The 27,184-nt window shown below is 39.9% G+C and overlaps 1 protein-coding gene across 6 annotated transcripts in view; it reads right to left on the reverse strand.

The window, feature by feature from the left end:
* Positions 1–26,653, reverse strand: part of Acap2 (ArfGAP with coiled-coil, ankyrin repeat and PH domains 2) — a 115,955-nt gene extending 89,302 nt beyond the window's left edge. For 2 of the 6 annotated variants that reach the window (XR_010039189.1, XM_005006880.4), the window contains exon 1: positions 25,519–26,650. Coding sequence is in view for 4 of the 6 variants with exons in the window: in XM_005006880.4 (XP_005006937.1) it covers positions 25,519–25,571 (53 nt within the window). In the remaining 2 variants the exon portion in view is untranslated. Of the gene's footprint in view, positions 1–25,518 lie in introns of all 6 variants that reach the window. The other 4 variants (XR_010039188.1, XM_005006883.4, XM_005006885.4 and 1 more) reach the window with 4 other exon arrangements.
* Between the last annotated feature and the right edge of the window lie 531 nt (positions 26,654–27,184).

Raw genomic sequence — 27,184 nt, forward strand, 5'->3', positions numbered from 1 at the left:
AAGGAGGATCACTACAAGTTTGAGGCTAGCCTGGAAACATAGCAATGCTGCCTCAAAAAAGGAGGTGGGGGAGCAACCCAACCAGGACCCTTTCTTTCTCTCTCTCAGACAGCTGTTTTTCTCTCAATAAATATATTCTGCAAAATATATATATATATATATATATATATTTATATATATTTAGTCACTGATATACATATCAGTGACTAAAAATTCCAGCTTTTTATCTCAGTAAGTACATGAAACTCAGTAACCATTTCTTCGGGCATTTCCTCCACACAGTAGATAGCAGCTGTGTCCAAAGCTGTCTTTACCATGTGCAGTGGTAAATACTCACCACCATCGGAAACTGGGCTACAGAAATACTAGTAACATTTTACTTTGATCAGACAAAAAATTATCCTATATTTTTTTCTCACACACTAGTTTAGAAAGCTCTTTGTAAAGAATGGGGAGGACATTTGCATAAGAAAAGAGCACTGTGGCTGGTCACACTGTCAGGATGACCAAGTATTTTAAAGACGGGACCATCAACAGACTCTGAATGAGAGAAAAAGCAAACTAACTGGTAGGAATATCTAAGGCCAGGCTAAGATAAAATAATCAAACATCATAATCAGAGGCCTGCCATATTCTTGCTATCATGGTAGGATCTAGAAAAGCTGTTTGAGGTACAGGACATCCTGCAAATCTCAGGGTAGGTAACCACAAGCTCAGCCTGTCAGGGTTCTCTCCAAGGCACATCAGAGGCTGCTCAACAATCCCATCTGCAACTTTCCAGGCTCCACACTCATCTTATGAAGACAATTCTTCCTCACGCTTTCCCATGTCTCACAGTTTGCAAGACACCTGACTGTGACAGTGTCTTCTTATTTTAAGAGAGGCATACAGAATAATAATGTGAAGTATAAAAAGAAAAAACCATTAAGAAGAAATAAGCAACCCTCAGAATCCTGGATTGGAAGAAACATTAGTAAACTGCTGAATGATGAAACTGTTTAATGAAAATAAAGCAGCTGTGTTTAGAAAAGCCTTTTATATAGCATTTCATCTCCATTAAAACCCTACAAGTATACAAAATCTGTAAATAGGATGCAGAAGACTACAAATTTAAAAGCATAATAAATAGGCTCAGGGTTTTAAAGGCAATGTGCATAGTAAAAACCACTTAGGATGGTAAACTTGTGACACTGAACCACCTTTTAACCTTTGCAGAACAAGAGAAAATAAGCAACAAACAACAATTATTGTAAGTCAACTGGATCACACAAGATACGAGTGGTATGTACTATACAGAAAAGTCAAAAAAGAAAAACGTCAGAGTCAAAGGGAAGAAGAATAGCTATAATTTTCAGCAGGGTGACCAAGATAGTCCTCACTGAGTGACATCTGAACAAAGACCTGAAGTAAGGCAGTGGACCATATAAAAAATCATCAATGCAGCAGCCTAGGGTGTTCAAGAAGCAGCAAGGAGGCCGGCCTGGCTGCAACAGAACAAGCAAAAGAGAGAGCTGCACAAGGCAGAGAACTCCGGAGAGCGACACCACACTCAGGGCCTCCCCACTACAGTGAAGACTGTGCTTACTGTACATAAAACTAACCACCACCTCTGAGCAGAGACATAAAAGAATTTATTTGTCAAGACTCACTCACTGTTAGGTGGGGAAGATTATACGGACAGCAACACGACTGCTGGGGAGGCTGCAGAGGTCACCCAGGTGAGCTGAGGGGGCTCTACCATCTACCAGCAGATAAACACTCAGACTCTCCATGTATTTGAAGGTGGAGCCAAAAGGATTTCCTGATGAACTCACTGTGACACACAAGCATGGGGACTGCATGCTTTTTCTTTGTTACCAGGCAATACAAAAACTAACTTTTCAAGAGGCGACCCAACTATCTGGCCTGATTCTCACTTGATAAAAATTTCAACTTCTATACACGCATTAAAAGATAAGCTATACTGTAAATATGATAAAGTGTTACTGTATATGAAAATATAACTAGTTTTTGTTGATATGTGGAAATGTAATTTTGAAACTAAGCACATAAAAAAACACAATTTTTTCAGTTATCGAAAAACTTGGTGTCACAAGCCAGTAATTCCAGCTAATCAGGAGGGTGAGGAAGAAGGATTTCAAACTCAAGCTTCACTTGGGCAATTTACTGATACTCTGTCTCAAAAGAAAGAAAAGTGCTGGGGCGGAGCTCAGTGGTACAGTGGCCCTGGATTTGATTCCCAGTAAAGCAACAGACAAAATACCAATCAAACAAAAAACAAAAAACACACTTAAAAACAGTGAAGTAACACTGTATTAGTAAAATAAATTTTAATGCCCATTGCCAGTAGGATGAAACTAAATGAAAACATGAACTGCTTTCAAAAGGCCACATCAATTAAGCAGCGTCAGAGTCATAAAAATGTTATCCTTTAATAAAAATAAAATAATAAAAACAGTTGTAGTACTAAATGTTTACATTAAAAAAACAAAAACGATTTCAAGTTGACAACTTAACTTCACAACTTAAAACTAGAATGTGAAGAAAAAAATTAACCCAAAGCTATCAGAAGAGAAGCAATAATAGAGAAACCAGGGGCAAATGAAATAGAAAAATTACAGAGAAAAACCAATGAAACTAGAAGCTGGTTTCACAAAAAGATCACAAAATTGGCAAATCTGTAGCCAAACACATTAAGAAAAAAAAAATACTCAATTTACCAAAATTGGAAGTAAAAGTAAGGACATTATCACCAACTCTACAGAAATGAAAGACTATAATACAGTACTCTGAGGAAGGTATGCCAACAAACTGGATAAGGCAGATAAAAAGGACAAATTCCTAAACACACAAAATTGCAAAAAAATAAAACATGTGAAGAAAGAATACAGAATTACTAATCAAAAATATTTTAACAAATTAAAGGCCTGGACATAATGACTTGGCATGGATATTCTACCAAGCAATCCTCAAATTCTTCTGAAAAAATGAAGAGGAAGGGATACTGTAACTCATTCTGTTAAGTCACATTTATCCTAATACCAAAACCACACAAAGATGTTCTAAGAAAACCACAGACCAATGGTCCTCATGTATAGTAGTAATACAGAAATCCTTAACAAAATACTAGCTAATAATTCACATCAAAGTAAAAAGATTAGACACAAGGACCATACAGGACTTGTTGCTGAAATGGAAGGACTGTTCAATGCCAACAAACTGGATACACCACAACAGTGTAACACATCATATTCACAGAACAACGGCAGCAAAATCCATGGCAGTATCAACCAAGACAGAAAAAGCATTTGAAAAAAAGCATATTCATGAGTTAAAAAAATAAAAATATCTATGAGTCACCATGGGGGACAGGAAGAGCATCAAGAAGCCAAACCATGCCTTCCCGTGAGGCAGCCTGTGCACACACAGTAAGACAAGAAAAGCAATATCCCTCCCACCCCCTACCCACTTGCCCTAAGCAATGGACTGATTTGGAGGAACTCAGGCTGAGATGATAGCACTGAAGTAAATAAATAAATAAATAAATAAATGACTTAACGCTTATATGTTTTGATTGACTTTGCAGGCCTAAAGCTGATAGTCTGAGCATCTATTTGGAGGATAACAATATGCATTTATAACAACTGTGGGGAATTTCCTTCTGTTTTGTTTTTGAAATCTAATGTTTTATTCTATTTTACTGTTCTGTTTTATTCCTGTATCTGGTAACCTGAGCAACTATTTTGAAGATAACAATATGCAATATAACAACCACTGTTAAATTCCTACCATATTGTTTTGAAAATGTATACAGCTATTGTTGTCCTTTGTTGCTGCTGTCATTTTGCTTTTGTTTTTTAATTGTTTGCTTCTTGATTTTTCTTTTTTTTTCCCTTTAAAATAAATATCTGATATATGACTATTTTCCAAAATCTACAAAGAAGCCCTAAAATTCAACAAGAAAATAATTGAATTTTAAAATGGGCAAAATATCATCCTCACTAAAGAAAGTATTTGGTAAATTAATATGTACATGAAAAGATACTCCATATCACACATCATTAGGGAAATGCAAATTAATCAACAACGAGATTGCACTACACAGCAGCAGAATAATTAGAGTCTAGAACATCCGCAAGAAATACTGGAAAGGAAGTAGGAAAACAGGAACTCTCATTCACTGCTGCTAAGAAGACAAAGTGGTAGAGTCACTTTGGAAGAGTCAGCAGTTTACAAAACTAAACATACATGATCCCTTAATCATGCTCTTTGGTATTTCCTCAGAGAGCTTCCTCAGAAGCTAAAAATTATGTCCACACAAAAATCTGTACACAAATTGCAGCAGCTTTGTTCACAGTACCAAAAAAGTGAAGCAACCAAGATGTCTTCCACTAGGTGAATGCATAAACCACGGTACATTTACACAATGGGATATTATTTAGCACTAAAAGAAATGAGCTGTCAAGACATAAAGAAACCTTAATATTACTAACTGAAAAAAAATTAGTCTTAAAAGACTGCATGTTGTGCAATTCCAGTGATACAATGTTTTTTAAAAAGTAAAACTATGGACACTGTTATGGCTTTGGTCTAGATGTCCCCCCAAAGCCTCAGACGGGCCATAAGGTGGGGCTTCTCAGAAGAGGTCGGATTAAGTATACTGACTGGTTCTGCACAGTCCTGGGTGTGGACAGTTGGAAGGCCCACCCTGGGTGTAGGTGGTACCACACACAGGCAGGTAGCCTGGAAGAGAAAAGAGGGACAGGCAAGCTGCCGCTGCGGCTGCTTTCCAACTTCGCTGCTATGCTGCCTTCTGCCTTCCATTAACTGTTTCTCCTGTGTGATGTCCCTCTGCCAGACTACCCTGCCTTAGAGTCAGCCAACTATCAAGTGAAACCTCCACAAACTCTATGCTGAACAAACCTGTCCTTTAACTTTGACCACCGAGTATTTTGTCTCAGCAATGAGAAAGTAACTAAGACAGACACAGTTTTTAGAAAAATCAGTGGTCATCAGGAGTTAGGAAGAAGAAAGGGGCCAATCACAGGTACACAGGAATTTCAGGTTAGACAAATTATTCTATGATTCTCCAATAGGAGATACGCGTCAAGGTAAAGCTGCAGGCTTTGGGTAATGCTGTTTCAATGGAGGTTCATGGATTATAACATACTACTCAAGTACAGTATATGTATCCCACCCAAACAGCCAGTTGTGTCTCATTTTTCAAGTAAATAATCTTTTTCCTTTAATTTGCAATAGCATCTTTGCTATTCTGTAAACTTACATACCTACTTTTTTTTTGAGACAGGCTCTCACTATGTAGCAAAGCTCATTATATAGTACAGGCTGGCCTTGAACTCACCTATGTAGCCCAGGCTGACCTCAAACTTGCAATAATTCTCCTGCCTCAGCCACATGAGAGCTAGGATTACAGGTATGCATGCCACACCCAGCTTACATTTTAGTCTGCCTGATTTTTAAACATTCTGCTCCTTTCATCTGTCTGTTCCCAGATCAATCTCTACTTAATAATATATTTTAAAATCTGGTAGGGGACATTGTTCTCATTGCTATTATTTTTCAAAATTACCTTAACTATGCTCACATATTTTTCTGTCATGTAACTTTAGAATAATTTATACATTTATTATAATTTAATCTAAGAATTTAGACTTTTGTAAGGTTGAGTCTTCATGTAATGAGTGTGGGGTCTTAGTCATATTTTGCCTTTTTTGTCATCAAGTTTCATTGTTTTTTTGTAATTCAAAGTCCCACATACAGAGGCCCTTGACTCACAAACTTAGTATGTGCCACAATACATCTTTTGGGGGAAAATGGCCACATTTCTGTTGGTATGGGAAAAATGGCCACAGTTGTGTTTGTTAACCAATGCAGAGTTGGCAAACAAAACAAAATTATGCCAAACACTTGTGTATGCCAACAAAATTGTTTCCAACAAAAGCTTTTGGCACCACTGTATTTTATGTTAATTTTATTTCTATTTACCTTATATCTTTTGTTATTATTTTAAATGGCATTTTCTCCCAAAGTTGTTCCTGTCTGCTGACTGGTCTCTAAGAAAGCTACTGACTTTATAGCTTTAGGCATGAGCCTATTCAAAGACTTTTTAAAACTATTTATCAAAAGCCAAAAAAGACACACCAGAATAGGGTCAGAAAATACACTCACCTCTGATCAAACTCAATGCTAAATTTCCCCAGAAAACCAGAAACATTTCCAAATAAACAGCAGAATTAATTACATAGCCAACAACTTGGGAAAAGGAAAAGGACAACAACCCTATTCTACTGAGTCCGTCTGATATTACTTCCAATCTAAAAGAGGCTGAATACTTACGTTTGAAATCTTACATGTGTCTCACAAAGTGACATATGTCTTTACAGAAAAAAAAGCTGTCATGTCACAGAAATAAATCCTTAAGAGTATTTCACTAAATCTGAAATAAATTATACTAAGAAAATCATACAAATAAAAAACATTCCCAGATTCACAAATTCAGCAGTGAACTTCTAGAATGATTTTTGTGTTCCAATATTAATTTAGGAACAATAATGTTGCTTTTTGTCTATTTAAGCATTTGGATACTCTTTTGGGAGTTCATGATCAAAAGAAATGACCTGAAAAGTACACTAATCACACGAAGAGTGCCCTATGATTAGGACTGGAAGGCTGACTGATACTCGTACAGGAAGCGCAGAAAGACAGCGTGGCTTCCTATCATCTTCCCTAACCACTGCTCTCTGACAAGTGTCAAATCTGTCAGGTCAATGTCACAGTAATGTTCATGGAGACAGATTAATTCTTAACACAGGCAATTGCCTCAAATTGCTGTTCTAAGCCTCATGCAATGTTTGTTTTTATCTTTATTAGCACATGCTTCCAGTACACAGTGATTACATTCATTATGAGTATTCTTTTCAGTTTTTTTAAAGGAACAAAACAAATGTACACATCAAATCAAACTATTAACCTAGGTTTTGCTTTTTTTTTTTTTTTTTTTTTGGTAGGGATTGCACTCACAACTGTACATTTGCAAGGCAGGTGCTTATGCCGCTGAGCTAAATCCCTGGCCCAATCTAGGTTTTTGTAAACTCCTTGGCACTAGATTCTGATCAATACACTGTTTTGATAATGTCGCACTGCATAATACAAAGCAAAGAATGAAAATAATAAATGTCATAAATATAATCCTCATTCCTTTTACCTTTTGCCTCATTACTTTATTATTTCAGCAGTATGTAAATCAATTATTGATGGTGAGGAAAAACAATAGTCCTAAGCATGAAGCAAATCTTAAAAAAAAAATTTTTTTTTTGGTACCGGGGATTGAACTTATGACCCTCACATTCGCCAAGTAGGCACTGAAGCCAGAGCTAAACTCCCAGCCCCAAATCTTGAAATTTCTAATGCAGACAATATAAAGAAATTAATATCCTGTAATCCTTACTTTCATTAATTTGCCATGACATATTGGCCTATCTAATTTATATCTGACTTATCTATTAGACATAAAATTTCAAGTAATACTACCAATTATACTCCTCTCAAAGGAATTTTACAAATCTTAACATCCCTGAGCTGGGAGACATCATAGAGATAACCAATTTTAACTTTTCCATTTTAAAAAATAAAGAAAAATCAATTCCACTAAAGTATTGAAAGGAATTAGATAATGCAAAAGAATAAAACCCTAAGGAAATATAAAGAGTAACTGTTACTAAGAAATTTTACATAAGCTTAGAAAAGGCAGAAATCAGTGAGGGCTAAAATGACAAGATGTCTGTTTTAACAAGGAGACATGGCTTTAAAAGAGAGGGAAGGGGGCAGTAAGGGCAATTACAAACATAAAGGAAAAACAACAGAAAGCCTTCTATTACAAAACCAGGAAACAGTTCAGTCCCACACCACAGATTAGAATACTCTGTCCAGCTGGGTGTTATGCTGCATGCCTAGAATTCCAGCTCCTTGGAAGACTGAGTCAGGAGGATCACAAGTTTGAGCCTAGCTTAGACAATTTAGTAGCTTAGCAAGAACTAGCCTAATAAAAGGGCTGGCAATGTAGCTCAGTGGGAAAGTTCTCACTTCAATCCTCAGGGTCAAAAAGAAGTGAATGAATGAATAAATATATACCCAATACCATTAGATAAAGACAAAATGAAAAATAGGGAGCCAGGCAAAAAACGTGGGGCCCATGAAGACAGACAAGCCAGTCTGCCCTTCCCATAAATCAGCAGAAGCCATGCTGGGTCTGGACCGGGTGCGCAAAGCCAATTTGCCCTTCCTGTGAGCTAACAAGCTGACAGCACAGTGGCTGGGAGTGGAGACCACCACCTCCTCCTCCTCTCCCAAGCAACCAGCTGATGCAGAGGACAGGCTGAGTTGATACCAACTTAGGTACAAAACGGTTGCATTGTCTGACTGACTTTGCAGGCCTGAAGCTGCTAGCCTGAGCATCTATTAAGAGGATTACAATATGCAATATAGCAACCACGGGGGATTTCCTTCTGTCTTTTCTTTTTTGAAATCCAGTATTGCTTTCACTGTGATATTTTGTTCCATTTTATTGTTTTGTTTCATTCAATGCTATATTTTGACTGCTTTTATTCTGTTCTGCTTTGTTTATGTCTTATGATATGAGCAGCAGTTCTGAAGATAACAGGATAATTATTATCCTGTTTATTTCCTATTATACTGTTTTAAGTTCTGTATCACTTGCATTGTTTTGATTGGCTTCATTATGTTTTATTCTCTTGAAAAGAAAAAAAGTAGAGCTATCACTTTCACTGATCTGACAGAACTGAGAAAAATCCTAACTGCGTATTATCTGTCTTAGCTGACCTGCCAAGGATACACATGACAATCACATCATAATCTAAAATGAGCTGTTAGGCAACAGGAACAAAGCCCAGAACTACTTCAATACTTAGCAGAACACCCACCTCCAACGCATTTTTGATAAAGGTCAAGATAGGGAAAGTTTAGAGATAGCAAAAATGAGACAAATGAGAAAAGGGGATTTCATTAGCTAGAGTTGTCAATATTACTCCCAAATCAAAAGGGATAGACAAATACTTTGCCCTCACCTCTAACCTAGTAAGGGGGCTTTAAAGATATACTGTGAGCCAGATGTAGTGGCTAGCACAAGCCTGTAATCCCAGCACTTGGGAGAGGCTGAGGCAGGAGGATAACCATGAATTAGAGGCCAGTGAAGCCACACAGTGAATTCAAGGCCAGCCTGCACTACAAAGGTAGACCCTGCCTTTAAATATATATATATATATATATATATATAAAACCTCTGCCAAAAATCAGTTCTCTATTTGGCTACACTGACCTGTTTCACTGTCTTTTAGCCAATACTACTCTGGTCTTGTCACATTTTCTTTTTTTTTTTTTTTAAGACAGGGCCGGGGATATAGCTCAGTGGCACAGTACCTGCCTGGTAAACACAAGGTTGTGATTCTGATCCTTCCTTGGTACCAAAAAAAAAAAAAAAAAGACAAGGTCTCATTATGTAACTCAGGCTGGCTTCGAACTCATGGCAATTCTCCTGCCTCAGCCTCCTGAGTGCTGAGATTACAGGCATGTGCCACTATGCTCAGCTTGTCACCACATTATATCATCCTGAAATCAGTAAATGTTCTAATTTTGATTCTCTTTCAAAGTAGATTTGTTTGCTCTGGGTGAATATTGGAATCTGTTCATCAATTTGCTAAAACTGTTAGAATTTTGGCATTCATGTTATTGAGGGATATTGGACAATATATTTTCTTTCCTATAATGTCTTTGGTTTGGATAACTGTAATGCTACCTTAAAGAATGAGGTGGGGAAACAGGTTTCCCAGTGTATACCTATAATCCCAGCACTTGAGAAACTGAGGCAGAAAGACTACAGCAAGTTTGAGACCAGCCTGGGCTATACAGTGAGATCACAGCCAACTTAAACCTGCAAGACCTTGTCTCAAAAAAATAAATGAATAAATAAAGATAATGCTTTTCATTCACTTAACAAATACTTCTCAAGACATTCATTACAAGCTAGGCATATATTGGAAATTTAGGATCTGGTAGTAAAAAATTCTTAAAAAGTAAGCTAAAAAAAAAAAAAAAAAAAGATAGCCCTTTGCTTCCATACATTTAGGTGAGGTAAAACCAAACAGCTATGAAAAATGTACATATATTACACTGGAACTTCTAAGCACTTTCCAAATAAGCAGATTAAGAGAACACAGAATAAAGGAAGGAGGCTCAATTTTAAATCTTTAAAGAAAAATCAAAATATTCATGGTTGAAGCCAAACATGGCAGTACATACTTGTAGTCCTAGCTATCCTAGAGGGTAAGGAAGCGGAAATAAAAGTTTGGGAAGTGGGCTGGGATTTAGCTCAGCGGCATAAGCGCCTGCCTTGCAGGCACACAGTCCTGAGTTCAATCCCTGGTATCAAAAAAAAAAAGTTTAAGGAAGTGTCTGTCTCCAAGCTGATGAGCCCTAAATTTACCTCGCCTATTTGATCTCTCTTCAAGACTGGGGACACTACCATACAAGTAGCTAAAGTACTTTTCAGGATTCCCAGGAACATTCAGCTCCACCAGCAAATCCTCCTGCCCTAAACCTGTGGTCCCGAGGGTCCCAGGAACCCCCTGAAGCTGTAAAACCAGGACTTAGATCCTGACCAGCCCAACCCCACCCGCACAGCACCCCATGAAACTCCTGCCCCTCTGAAGACCTGTGCTGCCTTCAGTTTCTCAAACGGAAGCCCCCTTCTGCCTTCTCTTACTTTACTTTGGTAGGGGACTAGCTTGATCTGCGTCACAGTTGTGCTCCCTTAATTTTCTCTTCCTGTTTAATTCAGGCCTTTTCCTGTAAATGTGTGCAGAGAACTCAGGTTTAATTTCCATTATCACTGAAGCAAGGACTGGTGCTGGCTGGTGCTGATTTCTTCTGACCTTCACAAGTGTATCTTTCCCACCAGGCGGCGTGCAGGGCAGAGCTACAAGGGGCTCTGACCAAAAGCAACTGCAACTCTAGCGTGCGTGTCTGAACCCATTCTCCACTGCACTGAGATCTTGTTTGATTCTTAACCCGAGACTACATTTTCAAATCATAAAAACTTGGTACTGTCCTTTTCTAACTTTTTTTCATAGGCATCATTTCTGTTGATTCTCTCAGCAACTCTACATTATAAGGACTCTTACTAAACCCTTTTTACAATAATGCCCATGTAGACTAAACGCAGCCTAAGACAAGATGTTTCCTGGACTCATTTGTAGTTGCAGGACCAGGGAAAGAAACTGAAACTTTAAAGCCTGTCTCCTAATTAGATGTTTTCTGTTTGCTGCCACAAGACCCACCTACTGAGACAGAGCCTGGGCATTTGAGGAAATCAGTATTGTTTAAAGCAAGTTCTGTTTATCCAGTCTAATTCAAGCAGGTGGCTTTTGGGAGAATTTTAGTGACATTTTAATTTGTTCTTTTTTTTTTTTTAAACTTTTTATCGGTACTAGAGATCGAACTCACAACCGCCTGCTTGCAAGGTAGGTGCTTATGCCACTGAGCTAAATCCCCAGCCCCATGACATTTTAATTTGATTCACTAAAAATTCAGGTGAATCCAATAGATATCCATATGGGTTCCACACTGAATGAATACAAAAGCATTTGAAATTCTGTTTCTGTGCTTAAAAGTAACGACCCCATGGAAAATGCAAATACTGAGATTCCATCTCAGGTCAGTCAGAATGGCTACCACAAGAATACAAAAAGCATCCAGGAATGACGCACACGGATCTCAGTGAGCTGGGAGGCCAGTCTAGGTTACATGAGTTCAAGCCCAGAAGGCACTACCTAGAGAGACCCAGTCCCAAAAAAAAACAAAACAAAAAAGAAATTTGTAAACAATGAACTGAAAATATTCCCTGCGTATCAATTTTATAGGACAATTTGTGTAAAATCGGTACTGGGGATTGAACTCAGGCAATTATACTTCCTTAAGCATTTGACAGAATTCATTCAGGAAGTCATATTTGGGACTAAAATTTCCTTTCTTGGTAGTTTCTTAACCATAAATCCAATTTTAAAATAAATATACAACTACTGTTGACACCTGTTTCTTGAGTAAGCTTTCTTAGTTTGTATCTTTCAAGAATATTCGAATTTCAGCGGGGTGTGGTGGTGCATATCTGTAATCTCAACACTTGGGCAGCTGAGTCGGAAGGACTGTTAGGCCAGCGCAAGGCTGACCTGGGCTATGTGGCAAGTTCTAGACTAGCACAAGCTACACAGCAGAACCCAATCTCAAAAACAAAATAAAACATGTTAATTTCATCAAGCCATCAAATTAAAGGCATAAAGATCTTCATAATACTACCTTATTAGCCTCCCAATATATGCAGAATGTATACTGATGGTCATCTGATTCATGATCCTAAAGGATCAATGTATTTCCAAGTAACTAAACTGTCTCCCAGGACACAGCTCAAGGATACTTATAGTAACATGGATATAGCCAGCATCCAACAAGGTAAAATTCACAATATCTGGCACCCAATATCTGTCAAGCCAAATATAAATGTCACATTATATGCCTGTTAAAAAAACATTTCAGTGATTATCCACTGCAAGTTGAAAAGTTTTGCTTGTTCTATGGTGCTAGAACACGGAATATCGTTATGATAGCTGGTGGAAAATTATGCCATGACTATCAGTTTAAAAAGAGAAGGTAAAGACTGAAAGTCATTTTACTTTCTTATTATCTGTTTACACATAACTAACAATTCTGAGACTTTAGACTAGTAGTCTTTGCAGGCTCACATCTGAATGATTTCTAGAAAGCTTTTTGACACTATCTATGTCTGAGGCCTTTTCACACCCTAAAGTTCTGATTGGGTAGATCTAGGGCAGAATCCACACAAAAGTATTTTGGAAAAATTTCCTGGATGATTCTAATGTACATTTCTGAATTAACCTGCCTATTTTTTTAAAGAGAAAAAGATAAATGTAACATTAAAACAGAGTTTCATACAGGGTAGTAGGACAGTAACAAGAATTAATATACTGTGTATTTTTGTCTACATAGTAGTCATTCAGAGTATAAGATACAGGCATGAAGTACTGACCCAACTAAACTGCCTAGTTTTGATTTGCATTTCCCACGGGGTCATTACTTTTAAGCACCGAAACAGAATTTCAGATGGCATGATGGTGTACATCAGTAATCCCAGATACTTGGGGAGGCTGAGACAGGAGGATCACAAGTTGAGGTCAGACTGAACAATTTAAGAATCTCTGTCTTAAAATTGTTAAAAAGATCTAAGGTATAGCTCAGTGGTAGACACCTTGCCTAGCATGCTCGAGGCCATGAGCTCACTACCAAAAAAATTTTAAAAAGGCCCTATTAGATTACATGAATGACTTTGCAAATTTTCAATCAATCATTAAAATAAAAAGAAAACCAAAACAGTTAAGAGAGAGAGCAAAAGTCTTGACACCAAATCACATTTTATCTTTCTTAGGATCAAACTCTACTTTCATAATATCATAATTTTATTTCAAAGATCACTACTGGCACCTGTGACTAGAATGCATCTGTTGGGTTAGAATCAAAAGAGATGCCATTGTTTATAACTGTTGAAATCATAATAAAGCAGCACTAGTAATGCCTCAGTACTGCAGGCACAGGAAAGATTACACACCACTTACACAATAGCTGATTGAGAAGCAAGAAACCTCTACAATAGTGTTTTACAATTCTGCGTGGTGATTGGAATCAAAGAGTTTTGTACTTTGTACAGAATTTTTCTGTCACAGCTAACTTTCTGCCATACTTAAAAGACTGCAGCTTTTAATACTGTTAAGAGCAAGGTTATTTCTTAATACCTTAAAATGTTGGGTTCTTTTCAAAAGATTCAGAAACATAGAAATCTTTGATCAAATATTTAGAAATCTTTGATCAAATATTTAGAAATAAGTTCTTCTAGCACACACATGTCTTGAGACACTACCATATAAGAACTCTTCCGGAAAGCAATACAAGTCTTGGATACCATATTAACTTTCACATACAATTGAACCTTCTGGTTCAGTCTTGTATCAAAAATGGGTAGTTATGTCTTTCACGCCTCTTCCGAAGTGAATCAAAACTACAAAACTAGACAGGTGTTCAATGTGCTCCATGTTCCTATCACCAAGTTTCAAGTCTTTCTCATGCTTGTTTCAGATAGGCCTGTCCCTTTTATTACGGATGCACGTGAAAGCAAATCTAGGGGCTGGGGATTTAGCTCAGCGGCATAAGCGCCTGCCTTGCAAGCAGGCAGTCGTGAGTTCGATCCCCGGTACCGATAAAAAGGAAAAAGACAAAAAAAAAAAAAAAAAAAGAAAGCAAATCTAATACCTTATATTTTAATGACCTTTAACAAATAAGGATTTTAAGAGAAACCTCTTACCATTACCACATAACATTAACAATAATTTCTTAATAATACTTCATACCAGAGCTGGGGATTTAGCTCAGCAGCGTAAGCATCTGCCTTGCAAGCGTACATTCGTGAGTTCCATACCCAGTACCAAATAATAATAATAATAATAATAATAATACTTCATACCCATTTCATGATAAGTTTCTACATTATTTCAGAATGCATTTGTTACAGTTTTATTCAAGGCTGTATCTTTGTGTTCCATATTGTAATAAACTATCTTACCTACAAAGTCAATGTCAAAATTCTATGCAAATATGAACTTGTTACATGTAGTTTCTTACTATATTTCTTATGGTTATTCACTATAATACTTAACACGACAAAATATTTTGCACACTTTGAAGCAGATACAACTAAGATATTGTACAGTATCTCCTAGCTACACAATCCAGATTTTCTTAATGGGAAATAACTCCAATGAAAAACGAGGCATCATAGGAAGCAAGACTGTAGAGCTGGCCTAAGGAAATGAAAAAACACCACACACACAAACCCTGTCAATACTGAATAGGGTGCAGGCAGGCAGAGGGCTAGACAAAGGGCATTACTGGCACAATTAGGAAAGTCTGAAGGTATAATTATTACTACTAGTGTTATAAATGTGGGAAGGCAGGAGACCTTCCTTATTTGTAGGAGATGCATCCCAAACAATTCAGGGGAAAAAAGGATATTCTGTGTATATATCCATGCATATTTGTGTGTAAGGGATATAAATACATAGAATATGCTAAAATATTAACAACTGATAAAATATAAGTGTTACTGGACAATCCTTTCAACTCTTCTGTAGTTTGAACAATTTTTCTGGCCAGTTTTGCTTCTACTCATCATGAGCATGGAAGGATCTTTGAGAACCTCAGAAAGAAAGAAAGAAGAAAGAGAGAGAGAGAGAGAGGGAGGGAGAGAGAGAGGGAAAAAGACAACAACAGAGTGGGGAGGGGAAAAGAAGGAAGGAAAGAAGGAAGGAAGGGAGGGAAAGGGGGAGAGAGACAGAGAAAGAAAGAAAAACGAGGGACAGAAATGTGTGTCTTCATGGTGGTCCTGGATGCCGCTGGGATAATAACCACTGAGTACAAATTGGAGCTTGGTGAAAATGTCGCCATCTTCCCAGATTTCAGCAGACGCTGAATACATGAACATCTGCTTCACGGTGGGGATGTGGGGCGCTAGGCCAAGATCTAGTCACTGTGACACCAGTATTCCCACAACACCCAAGGCTTGATCTTGTGGTGGACAGAATGACAGAGCACGTGAGCAAGGACACTCTGAGGAGTTCCTGAGGACGTCACCCTCTGGTGTTGACCAACTACAGACCTCCCGAACGCACCCGGTGCAGCTGAAATCAGAGACCAGCGGGACTACACTCTACACTGGGAGCCAGCACACTCAGGTCACCTGTCCTACCAGCGGGGCGGGCTCTAGGAAGGGCTGGACTGCCTGTCCAATCAGCTCTGGAAACAGAAGTGAACCAGAGCCCGCCCCTCACTTCCTCCTCTCCCTTCCATTTCGTCCTCACGGGGCAAACACATGACTCTGGTCCTGAGGCCAGAAGCCGACTCACAGGTTGGTCATGGTGAGGTGCAGACACAGTGTGGCCAAGTTCTTATTCAATGTAAATAGTTGCTTCCACTGAGGCAGTTTCAGGCACTCCATGCAGTATCACTCAGCTCTTTCATTGTAAGAAAACTCACTGTCAGTGCTGTCAGGGATTTGGGGGTGTGGGCACCTAGCCTCTGGGAGCTTCCGAGCTGTAGATCAGTGTCAGGATCCATTTGGTGGCTGGTTTCTAATACAAACTCAGTGCATTTTTTAAAATAGTTAAAAATACAAGTTAAAGTGAATACCTGGACATACAGAGAGGAGGCTATGCCCAGGTAATATTGTAGTTCAGCCCAAATGCTAGTCCACTGGATCGGACATCCCCGTGGAACTCATCCACTGCACGGTCACAGCAGAGACTGGACTCACCTGTCTTTGGGTCATCTATATTCCATGGCATTGTGTTTGTACCTATGCTCACAGGGTCACCTCGGAGCAGGCTGGGAAGGCCATCAGGGGGACGTGGGGTTCAGCCTTGCCCTGGGTCAGTGCATGACAGGCATGGCAGTCTGTGTCCCCAACATGTCCCACCAGCAGCAGCACACAAGCTGGGAGAGTCGTCCACTAGAGACCCACAGTCCCTGAACACCTCTCTCTCCATGTGTAAAGCAGCTTCCCTCTTTAGACTGCAGGGGCCAGACACACAGTTGTTGCTACTGTTGTGGTTTGAGAGAAGGTCTCACCATGGAGCCCAGGCTGGTTTCGAATTTGTGAAATTCCGGCTTCAGTTTCCAAAGTAGCTGGGATTATATGCTTAAGCCACTTTACCAGGCTCTTCTTAGTTTCCACATACCTAAACTGGGAATTATAATACACATCCCACACAGTTGTTATGAGGAATACATAAAGAAAGTTCTAGTTTATATTAAGCATTTTACACACATTACCTATCATTGCTTTTTAATACCTAAGCAGTATCCTACATTATTTTATACAACTTTTTCTGTACTGTAATAGACAATGCCCTAATGAATATCCTTGTCCGCATGACTGCACATGGTATCCTATTACTCCTTAGAAGACATTCCTAGATATAAAAATAGCAAACTGAAATATATAATTTTTAAATTCTGAGATATTCTATTACTATATCCTTCACAAAAGCTCTACCAAGCCACATTCTTTCCAATAGTACAAAGAATTTCCCTATACCTTTTAGAGCATTAGGAACTCTTAAAACCATCACATTTGACAGACAAAAATAATCTCTTCCTTGCACTTTATTCCTTTAATATTCACAAAGAATAGAAGTTTATCTGGCTGATAGTTCTGAGGATCAGAAGCCTCCACTGGCACCACCACCTGCTCAGCGTCTAGGGGGGCTGTGCTGTGTCCTAACTTTGCGGAGGGCATCAAATGGTGAGATGGAGCTGCTTTCCCCCTACAGTCTTTCTGCACCTTACCGTTCTCCTCATCGTGATTTTCACGGCACTTCTGGACTTACTATAGAGAGTAGATGGTATTCGCCAAAGATGGTGATATGGTCATCTGCAAAGCAACCTTGCCATTCCACAAATGAAATGCAGAGTGCATTTCTCTGTGTCCCTTGTGTGTGGGTGGCCCCTAGGACTAGCACAGTAAGGTCAAACCAACATGCCTATTCCAGGAAGAATCCCTGACTGGCCTGGTAGGTTCAACTTCTGTCCCTGAGATCAAAGCTGCCACTTAAGTACAACTACCCTACCTGTGATGTGCTATGAAAAACCAGGGCAAAGTGGAGAGGCGCTGGATGAAGCACCACGTGAAAAGAGGACAGGGAAACCAAAGAGTGCCAGGGCACCTGGCACATGAAGGGGAAGCCATGTTGGAAGTGGGTTTTCTAGCTTTGATCACGCCAGAGAGGGTTGTGGATCAGTAAGCAATGGGTCAGAGATGAGCCATCCACCTAGGCCTTTTCCAAATTTCTGACCCGTGAATCACAAGCAAATAAAATAATTGCTTCAAGTTACTAAATTTCAGGTTGGTTTGTTATATAGCAATAGTCAACCAGAAAATGATTTAAATACTGCAAGACTATAGATCTCCAAGTCAATTTGTGCTCCAAAATTACCTCCTAATACACACTTATGCCAGTGATTGAGGCAATGCTAAAAGTATCTTAGGAATAACTCTTTTAAAATCACTTATGAGCAGGACAGGGGGTTTAGCTTAGCAGCACAAGTGCCTGTCTGGCAAGCACTAGGTTATGAGTTTGATCCCCGGAACCAAAAGGAAAAAAAAAAAAAAAAAAAAAAAACACATTCTATACCCATTAAACAACTCTCCCTTAAAAAAAAAAAAAAAAATCACTTAAGAGCCTTGGTTGCATTTTCTCCAAATATCTCATTCAGAGTCACAGGGTCCATGGAAAAAGAGTTTGAAAAACATAATCTTACATTTTCTCAGTAGATAGTTAACTAAACAATTACAAGGAAGCCCAGGTACAGTGACACACATCTGTAATCCCAGCACTCAATAGGCTGAGGCAAGAAGATCACCAAGAGTTCCAGGCCAGCCTGTACTATACAGTGAGTTCAAGGCCAGCCCAATCTACATAGTGAGACCCTGTGTCAAAAAAAAATTAAAGAGTATATTCAAGCTAGGTGTAGTGGTACACATCTATAATCTCTGCTACTTGAAAGGCTGAGACAAAAGGATCACAAGTTCAAGGCCAGTTGAGACTACATAGCAAGACCCTGTGGTGGGAGGGGGAGTGTGTGTGTGTGTGTGTGTGTGTGTGTGTGTATGTGCACACACACACCTTGGAATAGTGAGAAGAGGTTAACAGATACATTGAGATCATTAAATAGGAAGAATAACGTCTAAGGTCCTCCAGCACAGTATAGTAATCTGGCAACAATTAACTCAATGCTTCAGAACAGAGCTAACAGCCAGAATTTTGAATGTTCCTAACACAAAGAAATGATAAATAGCATTCCTGTACAAAAACAACAAACTCACTGAGAGATAAACTAGGGAGTCAAGATCTTTCATAATAGCATCCAAAAAAAAAAAGAAAAGAAAGAAAGAAATACTTAGGAATAATGCTAACAAAGAAAGTATCTATATATTGAAAATTACAGGGGCTGGGGATTTAGCTCAGCGGCATAAATGCCTGCCTTGCAAGCAGACAGCTGTGAGTTTGATCCCTGGTACTGGTAAAAATGAAAAAGACAAAAAAAAAAAAAAAAAAAAAAAGAAAGAAAGAAAAAGAAAATTACAGCACTCTGAAAAAGGAGACCAAAGAGAATATCAGATGGGAAGATATCCTTGCTCATGGATAGGAAGAACCAACATAGTGAAAATGTCCATACTTCCAAAACTGTTACACAGATTTAATGCAATCTGATCAAAATACCAATAGCATACCTCACAGATCTAGAGAAAACTATCCTAAAATTCATTTGGAAACAGAAGAGACCTAGAATAGCAAAGACAATCCTGGGCAACAAAGGCAAACTTGAAATTATACTACAAAGTTACTGTGATAAAATCAGCATGGCACTGGAAAAAAACAGGCCTGAGGATAAGTGGAACAGATTAGAAGAATGCAGATACAACTACAAAGACACTTAGCCATCTTATCTTTGACAAAGGGGCCAAACATGTTCACTGGAAGGAAGATAGCCTCTTTAAAAAATGGTGCTGGAAAAATTGGCTTTCCACATGCCAAAGACTAAAACTAGACAAATATCCATTGCCATGCACTAAATTAAAAGTAAAAATAGATCAAAGATCTAAATATTAAAACACAAATACTAAATATACTGGAAGACAAAGTAGGTAGAAATCTTGAAGACATAGGAATAGGCGAAGAGTTTATGAATAAAATGCAAACTGTGAGGAAGTACTTCAAAGAATCAACAACTGGGATCTCATTTATTAAAAAGTTTTTGCACATCAAAAGAAATCAGCAACAAAATGAAAACTCACAGAATGGGAAAAAGTTTAGTCAACTGTTCCTCAAAGGACATATCTAGAACATGTAAAAGAATTTTAAATAATCAGCCCCCCCCCCCAGTATAGGGAAAAAGGAACCCTTCTCCACTGTCAGTGGGCGTGTAGACTGGTACAACCACTGTGGAAATCAGTGTGGAGCATCCCCAAAAAACTATGATTGGAAGCTCCATTCAATCCAGCCTTTTTTGGGGGGGAAGGGGGGTACCGGGAATTGAACTCATGACCTCACATTTGCCAAGCAGGCACTTAGTCCACTGAGCTAAACTCCTGGCCCCTGTCCAGTCATTTAGGGCTGGTGATTTAGCTCAGTGGCACAAGCACCTGCCTGGCAAGCATGAAATCTGAGCTCAATTCCCAGTACAAAAGAAAAAAAATCTAGCCACTCCCCTTCTGGCTATTTTCCTAGAAGAAGTGAAAACATCATACCACAGCGATATCTATGCACCCATGGTTATAGCAGCACAATTTATAATAGCTAAATCTTGGAAACAACCCAAATGCTCATCAACCAAGGAATGGATAAAAAAGATATAGTATTTTTAAACTATGAGCTATGTTTATGTTTTTAAACTATAAACTATGAAGTACTAATGAGCTATAAAGAAGGATAAACTCAAGGTTTTTATAGGTAAATAGACATAACTAGAAACCACACTGATAAATGAAATAAAGCAGCTCACATATATAAATACATTGTCTCCCTAGTGTAAAAAACTGAAAGAGTATTATAAATAAGATCCAAAAGATGGGGCTGGGAATTTGGCTCAGTGGCCTAAGCGTCTGCCTGGCAGGCCTGAAGTCATGAGTTTAATCCTCATTACCAAAATAAAAAAGATCCAAAATGTACAACAGATACTGAGAAAGTGAAAGAGAAAGAAACTGCTCAAATCATAGAACAACTGGGATAGGGGAATGAAGGGAAAAAATTACATTACAGGATAGATAACTGTACTACTAATCTGTTAGTTCATCAAAAAGAATGATTTGTGCTTTCACTGATTGATCATTTTTATGACTATATCTTGTAATCTGAACAACTAATTTGAAGATAACAATTCACAATGTATTAACCATTGTTAATCTATTTTTTTAAATTCTGTATCATACTTTTCATTCCTTTTTGTTTTAAAAAAGTTAAACTAAAAAAGAAAAGAAAAAAGCTAATCTAGTACTCTATATCTTAGAATAGCCTTCAAACATCAAAGAAACAAAGGTATTTTACACAAAAATAAAGATGTCTCTTAGCCAGCAGACAAACCCTACCAAGAACCAAACAAAGTCTTCAATTCAATGGACACTGGAAAGTGTCCTAATTTGTCTTATTCATAAAAACTACTGACCTGAAAATAATCTTTAAAATCTAGTGTCCTTGCTATTACTATCTTAAATAGTCTGAACCAAAAATCCAAAAGAATGAATTTTAAACTTATCTATAAAGCTTCCTAAAAAGCAAAAACTAAGCCAGGCATAGTGGTATACACCTGTAATCCCAGTTGAGGTAGGAGGATTGCTGTGAGTTTGAGGCCAGCCTAGACTTCATAGTGAGCTCAAGATCTACCTAAACTACCTAAGTGTGAGCCTGTCTCAGGGAAAAAAAAAAAAAAAAGCACATAAAATTAAAAGCAAAATAAAACCACAAACCCATAAGTTAAAAGCTATTACAAAATTTAAAAAAAAAAATCAAGAGCAAAAGTTTCTCATTTTTTGTTCCTTAATAAACATAAACATATACAGCAAAACTATAAAAATCAAACTGGTTAATCTCATCATTTTCCTTGGGTCTGCTCATTGTATCCAAAAGGACTCCTAATATATACACAGATAAATTCTGACAGTAATCATCATAGTGCCCACAGTCCATTCCCTGCCTTTTCTTCAACTAAACTGTTCTGCTATGTTTTTGTACCTCAATAGTGGGGTACTATTTTAGTTTTTGGATGTGTTTGGTTTGGTGTCCATCTCAACCCTGGTACTGGAGATTGATCCCAGGGCTTTACACATGCGAGGTGAGCACTCTCTCACTGAACTACATTTCCAGTCCTAGAGAACAGAACAGAAATGAAATGAAATCAAAGGACAAAAGCTAAATACACTGAGCCAGGCATGATGGTATACACCTGCAATCCCAGCACATGGAAGGCTGAGGCAGGAGGTCACTCTAAGTTTGAGGCCAGCCTGGGCTATTCAGTGAGTTGAAGGCCAGTCTGAACTACATAATGAGCTCCTGAGTCAAAAAAATAAATTAATTAATTAAAAATGCTTTTAAAAAATAAAAAATATCAAGGCAGATGCGGTGATACGTGGTACAATTACAGTATTCTGGAAGGCTGAGGCAGGATCACAAGTTTGGGATAAGCATAGGCAATTTTAGTAACTTAACAAGACCTCTAAAAATAAAGAGCTGGAGATGTAGCTTAGTATGAAGGCTCTTGGTTGAATCCCTACACATACATACATTAGGTGTCTGCAAGCTTACTAAGATGTGTATCTTTATGGTTGAATATTGCTCAGGTCAAATATCTTTCATGATTAGGAGAAATTTTATTCAATTTTTATTTCAAATAAAATTCACTTCCTGGTTCACTACATACAACTTAATACCCCAAATAAATTCAAACTCCTCCAACAAATATCAGTCAAACAAATATCAGTCAAAAATACAAGTTACCTACAGCCACACACACACATAAACACAGAACACTTAAAGACACATTTACATTCTTGTAAGTTTTTAGATGAACAAGATTTTGACCTTTAGCCTGGTGTTTAAAAAGGAAACCCAAAATTACACAAAGAAATGTGCCCTCCAATCCAAAACAAAATCAAAAGTAACATTTACTGGAATGCAAAAGTGACCAACTAAATCTATACAAATTACTAAAGACAATGTTACAACTGCAACATGGTTTCCCATTTCAACCAGTGTCCTTATTTTCTCACCAATCTAACAAGAAAATGAGTATTTTGAAACTTGAACTGTGGTGAAATTTTTTTCAGCAAGATGTGCCTTTTGCATTAATTCTATGGTACCCACATAGCAGATTTAAAAGCCACAAGACTCACTCATGAACAAAAATGAAATCAGAAATCAGTGTAAGGACAACACAATAGATCAAGACATGAGTGCAGCTTTTTACTATTAAAAACAAGATCCTCACAAAGTTTCTATTTTGATATTAGTTTCAATGCATCACTTCTCAGTCATATTCTACTCTCAAATCCAGTTCCTTCTATAATCAACAGTATTGAACAAGAACTTATGAGATACTTTATTTAAATGGCACACAAATCTACACAGTAGTGGGATGATGGAAAAACTATAAATATCGGGAATGTGAATAATGAAACTTTCATTTCTCGGCATTTTTCCCTCTATTGCAAATCCAAAAATGTATGTAACATGTAAAAGTTCTTGAAATCATTCCAATTTGCAGCTGACAATAATTGCAATACAGGAAACAACTAAAAATCTCTTAGCTACAGCTGAATAGACATTTGACTTCAGTTAAAATTTGACTATACCACATCACACAACTTAATTAGTATCCTCCCTCTTGCTTTATTTTAAAAACCAAGGCACCCAGCAAGGCGGAGCATGTCTGTAATCCTAGCACTTAGGAGGCTGAGGCAGTGAGATCCTGGAGACTTTAAGGTCAGCCAGGGCCACATAGTGATTTCAAGGCCAGCCTAAACTACCAAGTGAGATTCTGTCTAAAAAACAAAAGGCATTGCATGGTTTGTCTGCAACAGCAATTGGTAAGAAATATTTTCCAATCACTTGTGGATTGGAACTTGTTTTTAAAATCAAATTTATAATGTGAAACAAAGGCTGCAGAAGACTACTTCTCCTCTACAGAGAAAAAGGTTGTGATTATCTCACTTAAAAACATACAGCTGGGACTTGCGAGGCTCTGGGTTCGACCCTCAGCACTACAAACTAAACAGCTGAGTCACATAAATAAAAATTACGCAAAAACCAGAACTTTCTAAGGTATCCTTTTAAAATTATTTCATTTATCGCCCCATCTTGGAAATGTGCAAGACTGTCCTAGACAATCCATTAGTGCGTGAGTCCTCCAATTCACATGTAACAGAAGTTTCAAATTCTAATGACAACAAAAGCAAACCAAGTGCACTTTTTAAAAAATAAGCAACAGCCCTAAATTCCAACCTATCAAAGGTCAATGTGTTCTTAAATTCTAAGAATTAGAAGAGCCTTCACTGTACACTTGTTTTCGTTGCTTTTTAGCAAAAAGTGAGGGGGCGCCGCGCATGGTGACGCATGCCTATAATCTCAGCACCTGAGAGGCTGAGGCAGAAGGATCCCTGCGAGTTCGAGACCAGCCTAGACTACAAAATAAGCTCAACGCCAGCCTGAATGGCACAGTGAGACCCTGTCTCCAAAAAGAGGCTGGGGGGCGCGTGGGAATCAAGGTAACAAGGATACACATGAGAACAGTTAGTTCCCAGATAGAGGATACAAGAATTCACAGTGCAGTGTTGGCAGGGAGATCAGTGGATGCGTGTGTCTGTGTGTGTGTGCGCGCACACACATATACACACATACACAATGCTGAGAGGACGCTTTCAAGAAATGTCAGTATCTAACGGAAGTACCAGAGCCCTATTTGTTAAGACCAATAGCCAGCCCTGCAAATAACACTGCAAAACACAACCTCAAAAACCCCATTCTCCAAAACAAGATTTCCTACGATGCTCGAGGGTAAATGGACATAAATCCTGTGGGCCCTCTCAGGACTGCTGCCTGTCCCATGGAAGAGAGGGCAGCCCCTGTGAGTTGGGGTGCCACCCCTCAGTTTGTGTGACAGATCCCTTGGGAACATCCGACTGGCATCCAGGGCCCTTCGGGGTCAAGGCTACTGTAAGAGGGACACAAATGCAATCCTCGGGGCCCGCCTACTTCCGTCCTCAAAACAGACCCGCACTGTTTCTCTCAGTTTTCATCCTCTAGCACCCAGGACAGCCTCTGCCTCTTCCAAGAACTTCCGTGGAAAGCAAACTCAGGGAGCAGGGTCGGACGCAGGCGCCCATCCAAGCGCCCCGCCCCGGGCTCCAGTGCAGATCCCGGGCCCTCGCCGCCTCCTGCGCGGCCCTGCAGAGCAGGGACCGCAGGCAACCTAAGTGGGCGTCCCGGCTCGCCCCCGGCCCCTTCTTCCAGGGCAACAACGGAAGGCGCAAAAGAGGAACTGAGCGCACGGCGGGAGGATGCGCGGAGAGCGCCTCCGAGAGGGGCGGTGGGTGGACGTCAAGGGAGCGGAAGGCCGGGAGGAAGCTGCGAGGAGGAAGGGGCGAGGACGTGCGCCCGGCGGGGGCGAGGTCGGGGACGCGGGTGGGCGAGGAGCGGGCACCCCGAGTGGGGGCCTCCAGGGACGCGGCAGCCGGGAGCCCGTCCCGTCGGAAGCGCGGACCGCGGCCCTGGGTCCCCGGCTTCCCCCACTTCGCCTGCTTCCCGGGCCGACTACCTGAAGCGGGGCGAGTCCTTCAGACACTCCTCGAAATCCACCGTCATCTTCATCTCCCGCCTCGCCTCGCTTCGCCTCGGGCGGCGCCGGGAGAGCCGAGGGGCCGCGGGACCGGCCGCGCTGGAGACCCTGGCGGCTTCCGGAGGGGCGCTCGGCCGCGACTAGCGCTGCGCGGGGCTGTGGAGGGCGCAGCGCCCGCCGGTCATAGCAGCCGCGAAGACAGCGACGCCTCCTCAGGCCCGGCCCGGCCCCTCTTCCTCCCGCCCCCAGCAGAGCGCGGACCTAAGGGAAACGGCCCGGGAGTGACAGCCGCCGCCACCCAGCCAGGAACTCGGCGGCCGGGGGAGAGGCTTCCGGAGCACCGCCTGCAGGCGCTGGGCAACGCGCCTGAGCGACAACAGCGCAAGCCAATGAGCAGTGGGACCGTGGGCGCCGCCTTGCTACGACCGCCTCCGCCCGCCAACGGGGATGCACGGGCGTTGTTAGGCGGGACGTGCCGGTTGCTGGGAGGCCGGCAGCGCAGGCGCCTGGGGAAGGAAGTCACGTGACCCTCGCGGCGCTTCCCGCGGAGACCCCGCCCTACCGGTCGACCGCGCGGAGGGGGCTTCCCTCCTGTAGGGCTGGGGACCGAACTTGCTCCTGAAAGCGGCTCGGACAAAAGATCTAGGGGACAGTGGCAGAAATTATAAGTGGAAGAAATAGGGTAAATGCCCAGCTTCCTTTCAGTTTAGAGAAACAGAGGCCAGGAAAGGAACCAGAGCAACTTTAGCGATAAAAATCCATCTTTCACTGGTTGATTCCATTGCTATCTTGGAAATTACTCCCACGTGTGTCTTTTCAGGTGCTAGAGACCACTTCCTGAGAGGGCTGGAGTTTGGGATGAGCATGCAAAGATAGAAGCATGCAGACCAGGAATGAGGGCGTTTCATGAGGAGGAACTGCTGTCCAAACTGTAGAAGACGTCTCCTGATGCTTTGCTGACAGCAGTGTTTGCTTGTTCTACGCTGGTAGGATTGTGAAGACCACTTTGCAACAACTTCCTCCTCTTAAATACAGTTCTTCTAGATGCACTTTAAGATATTCATCACCTGCTGGGTATGGTGTCCCTTTCCACCACCAGTGGGAAGGCTGAGGCAGGAGGATCGCTGAGTTTGAGGCCAGCCTGGGATACACAGTGAGTTCTCACAAAAACAAAAAGATGTTCATCACCCGATCCTCACATTAATCCTACATGGCAGATTTTTACCGTACTTCTTGATTTTAAGATACTATTGATTGGAAAATGTACAAATACCTTATAGTTTTAGAGTTTTTTGAAAAAAAATTTTTTGAGACAAGGTTTTGATAAATCTCTTAAGCTTCCTAAGCTGGATTCCAATTTAGGATCCTCCTGCCTCGACCTTTCAGAGTACAGAGATTACAGGACCATCAAACCTGTCTAAAACCAACTATAAAAGCATAGATGTCCATAATCAGAGTGTTCTAGCTGTACAGTGTCTCTGTGTAAGAATCTGAGGCAAACTTCCTGAATTTACCTCTTAGCTTTGTCACTTTAAAATGAAGATAACACCACTGAGCTGATAAAATTGCCCTGATGACACAGTGCTACGCAGTTATCGTTCAATAAATGTTGGTTGTTATAATTGAACAGTTTTCTGCTTCAGGG

Source organism: Cavia porcellus, unplaced genomic scaffold (assembly GCF_034190915.1).
Source record: "Cavia porcellus strain 051 isolate PalLab524CR breed Dunkin Hartley unplaced genomic scaffold, mCavPor4.1 scaffold_14, whole genome shotgun sequence".
Classification (NCBI taxonomy): Eukaryota; Metazoa; Chordata; class Mammalia; order Rodentia; family Caviidae; genus Cavia; species Cavia porcellus.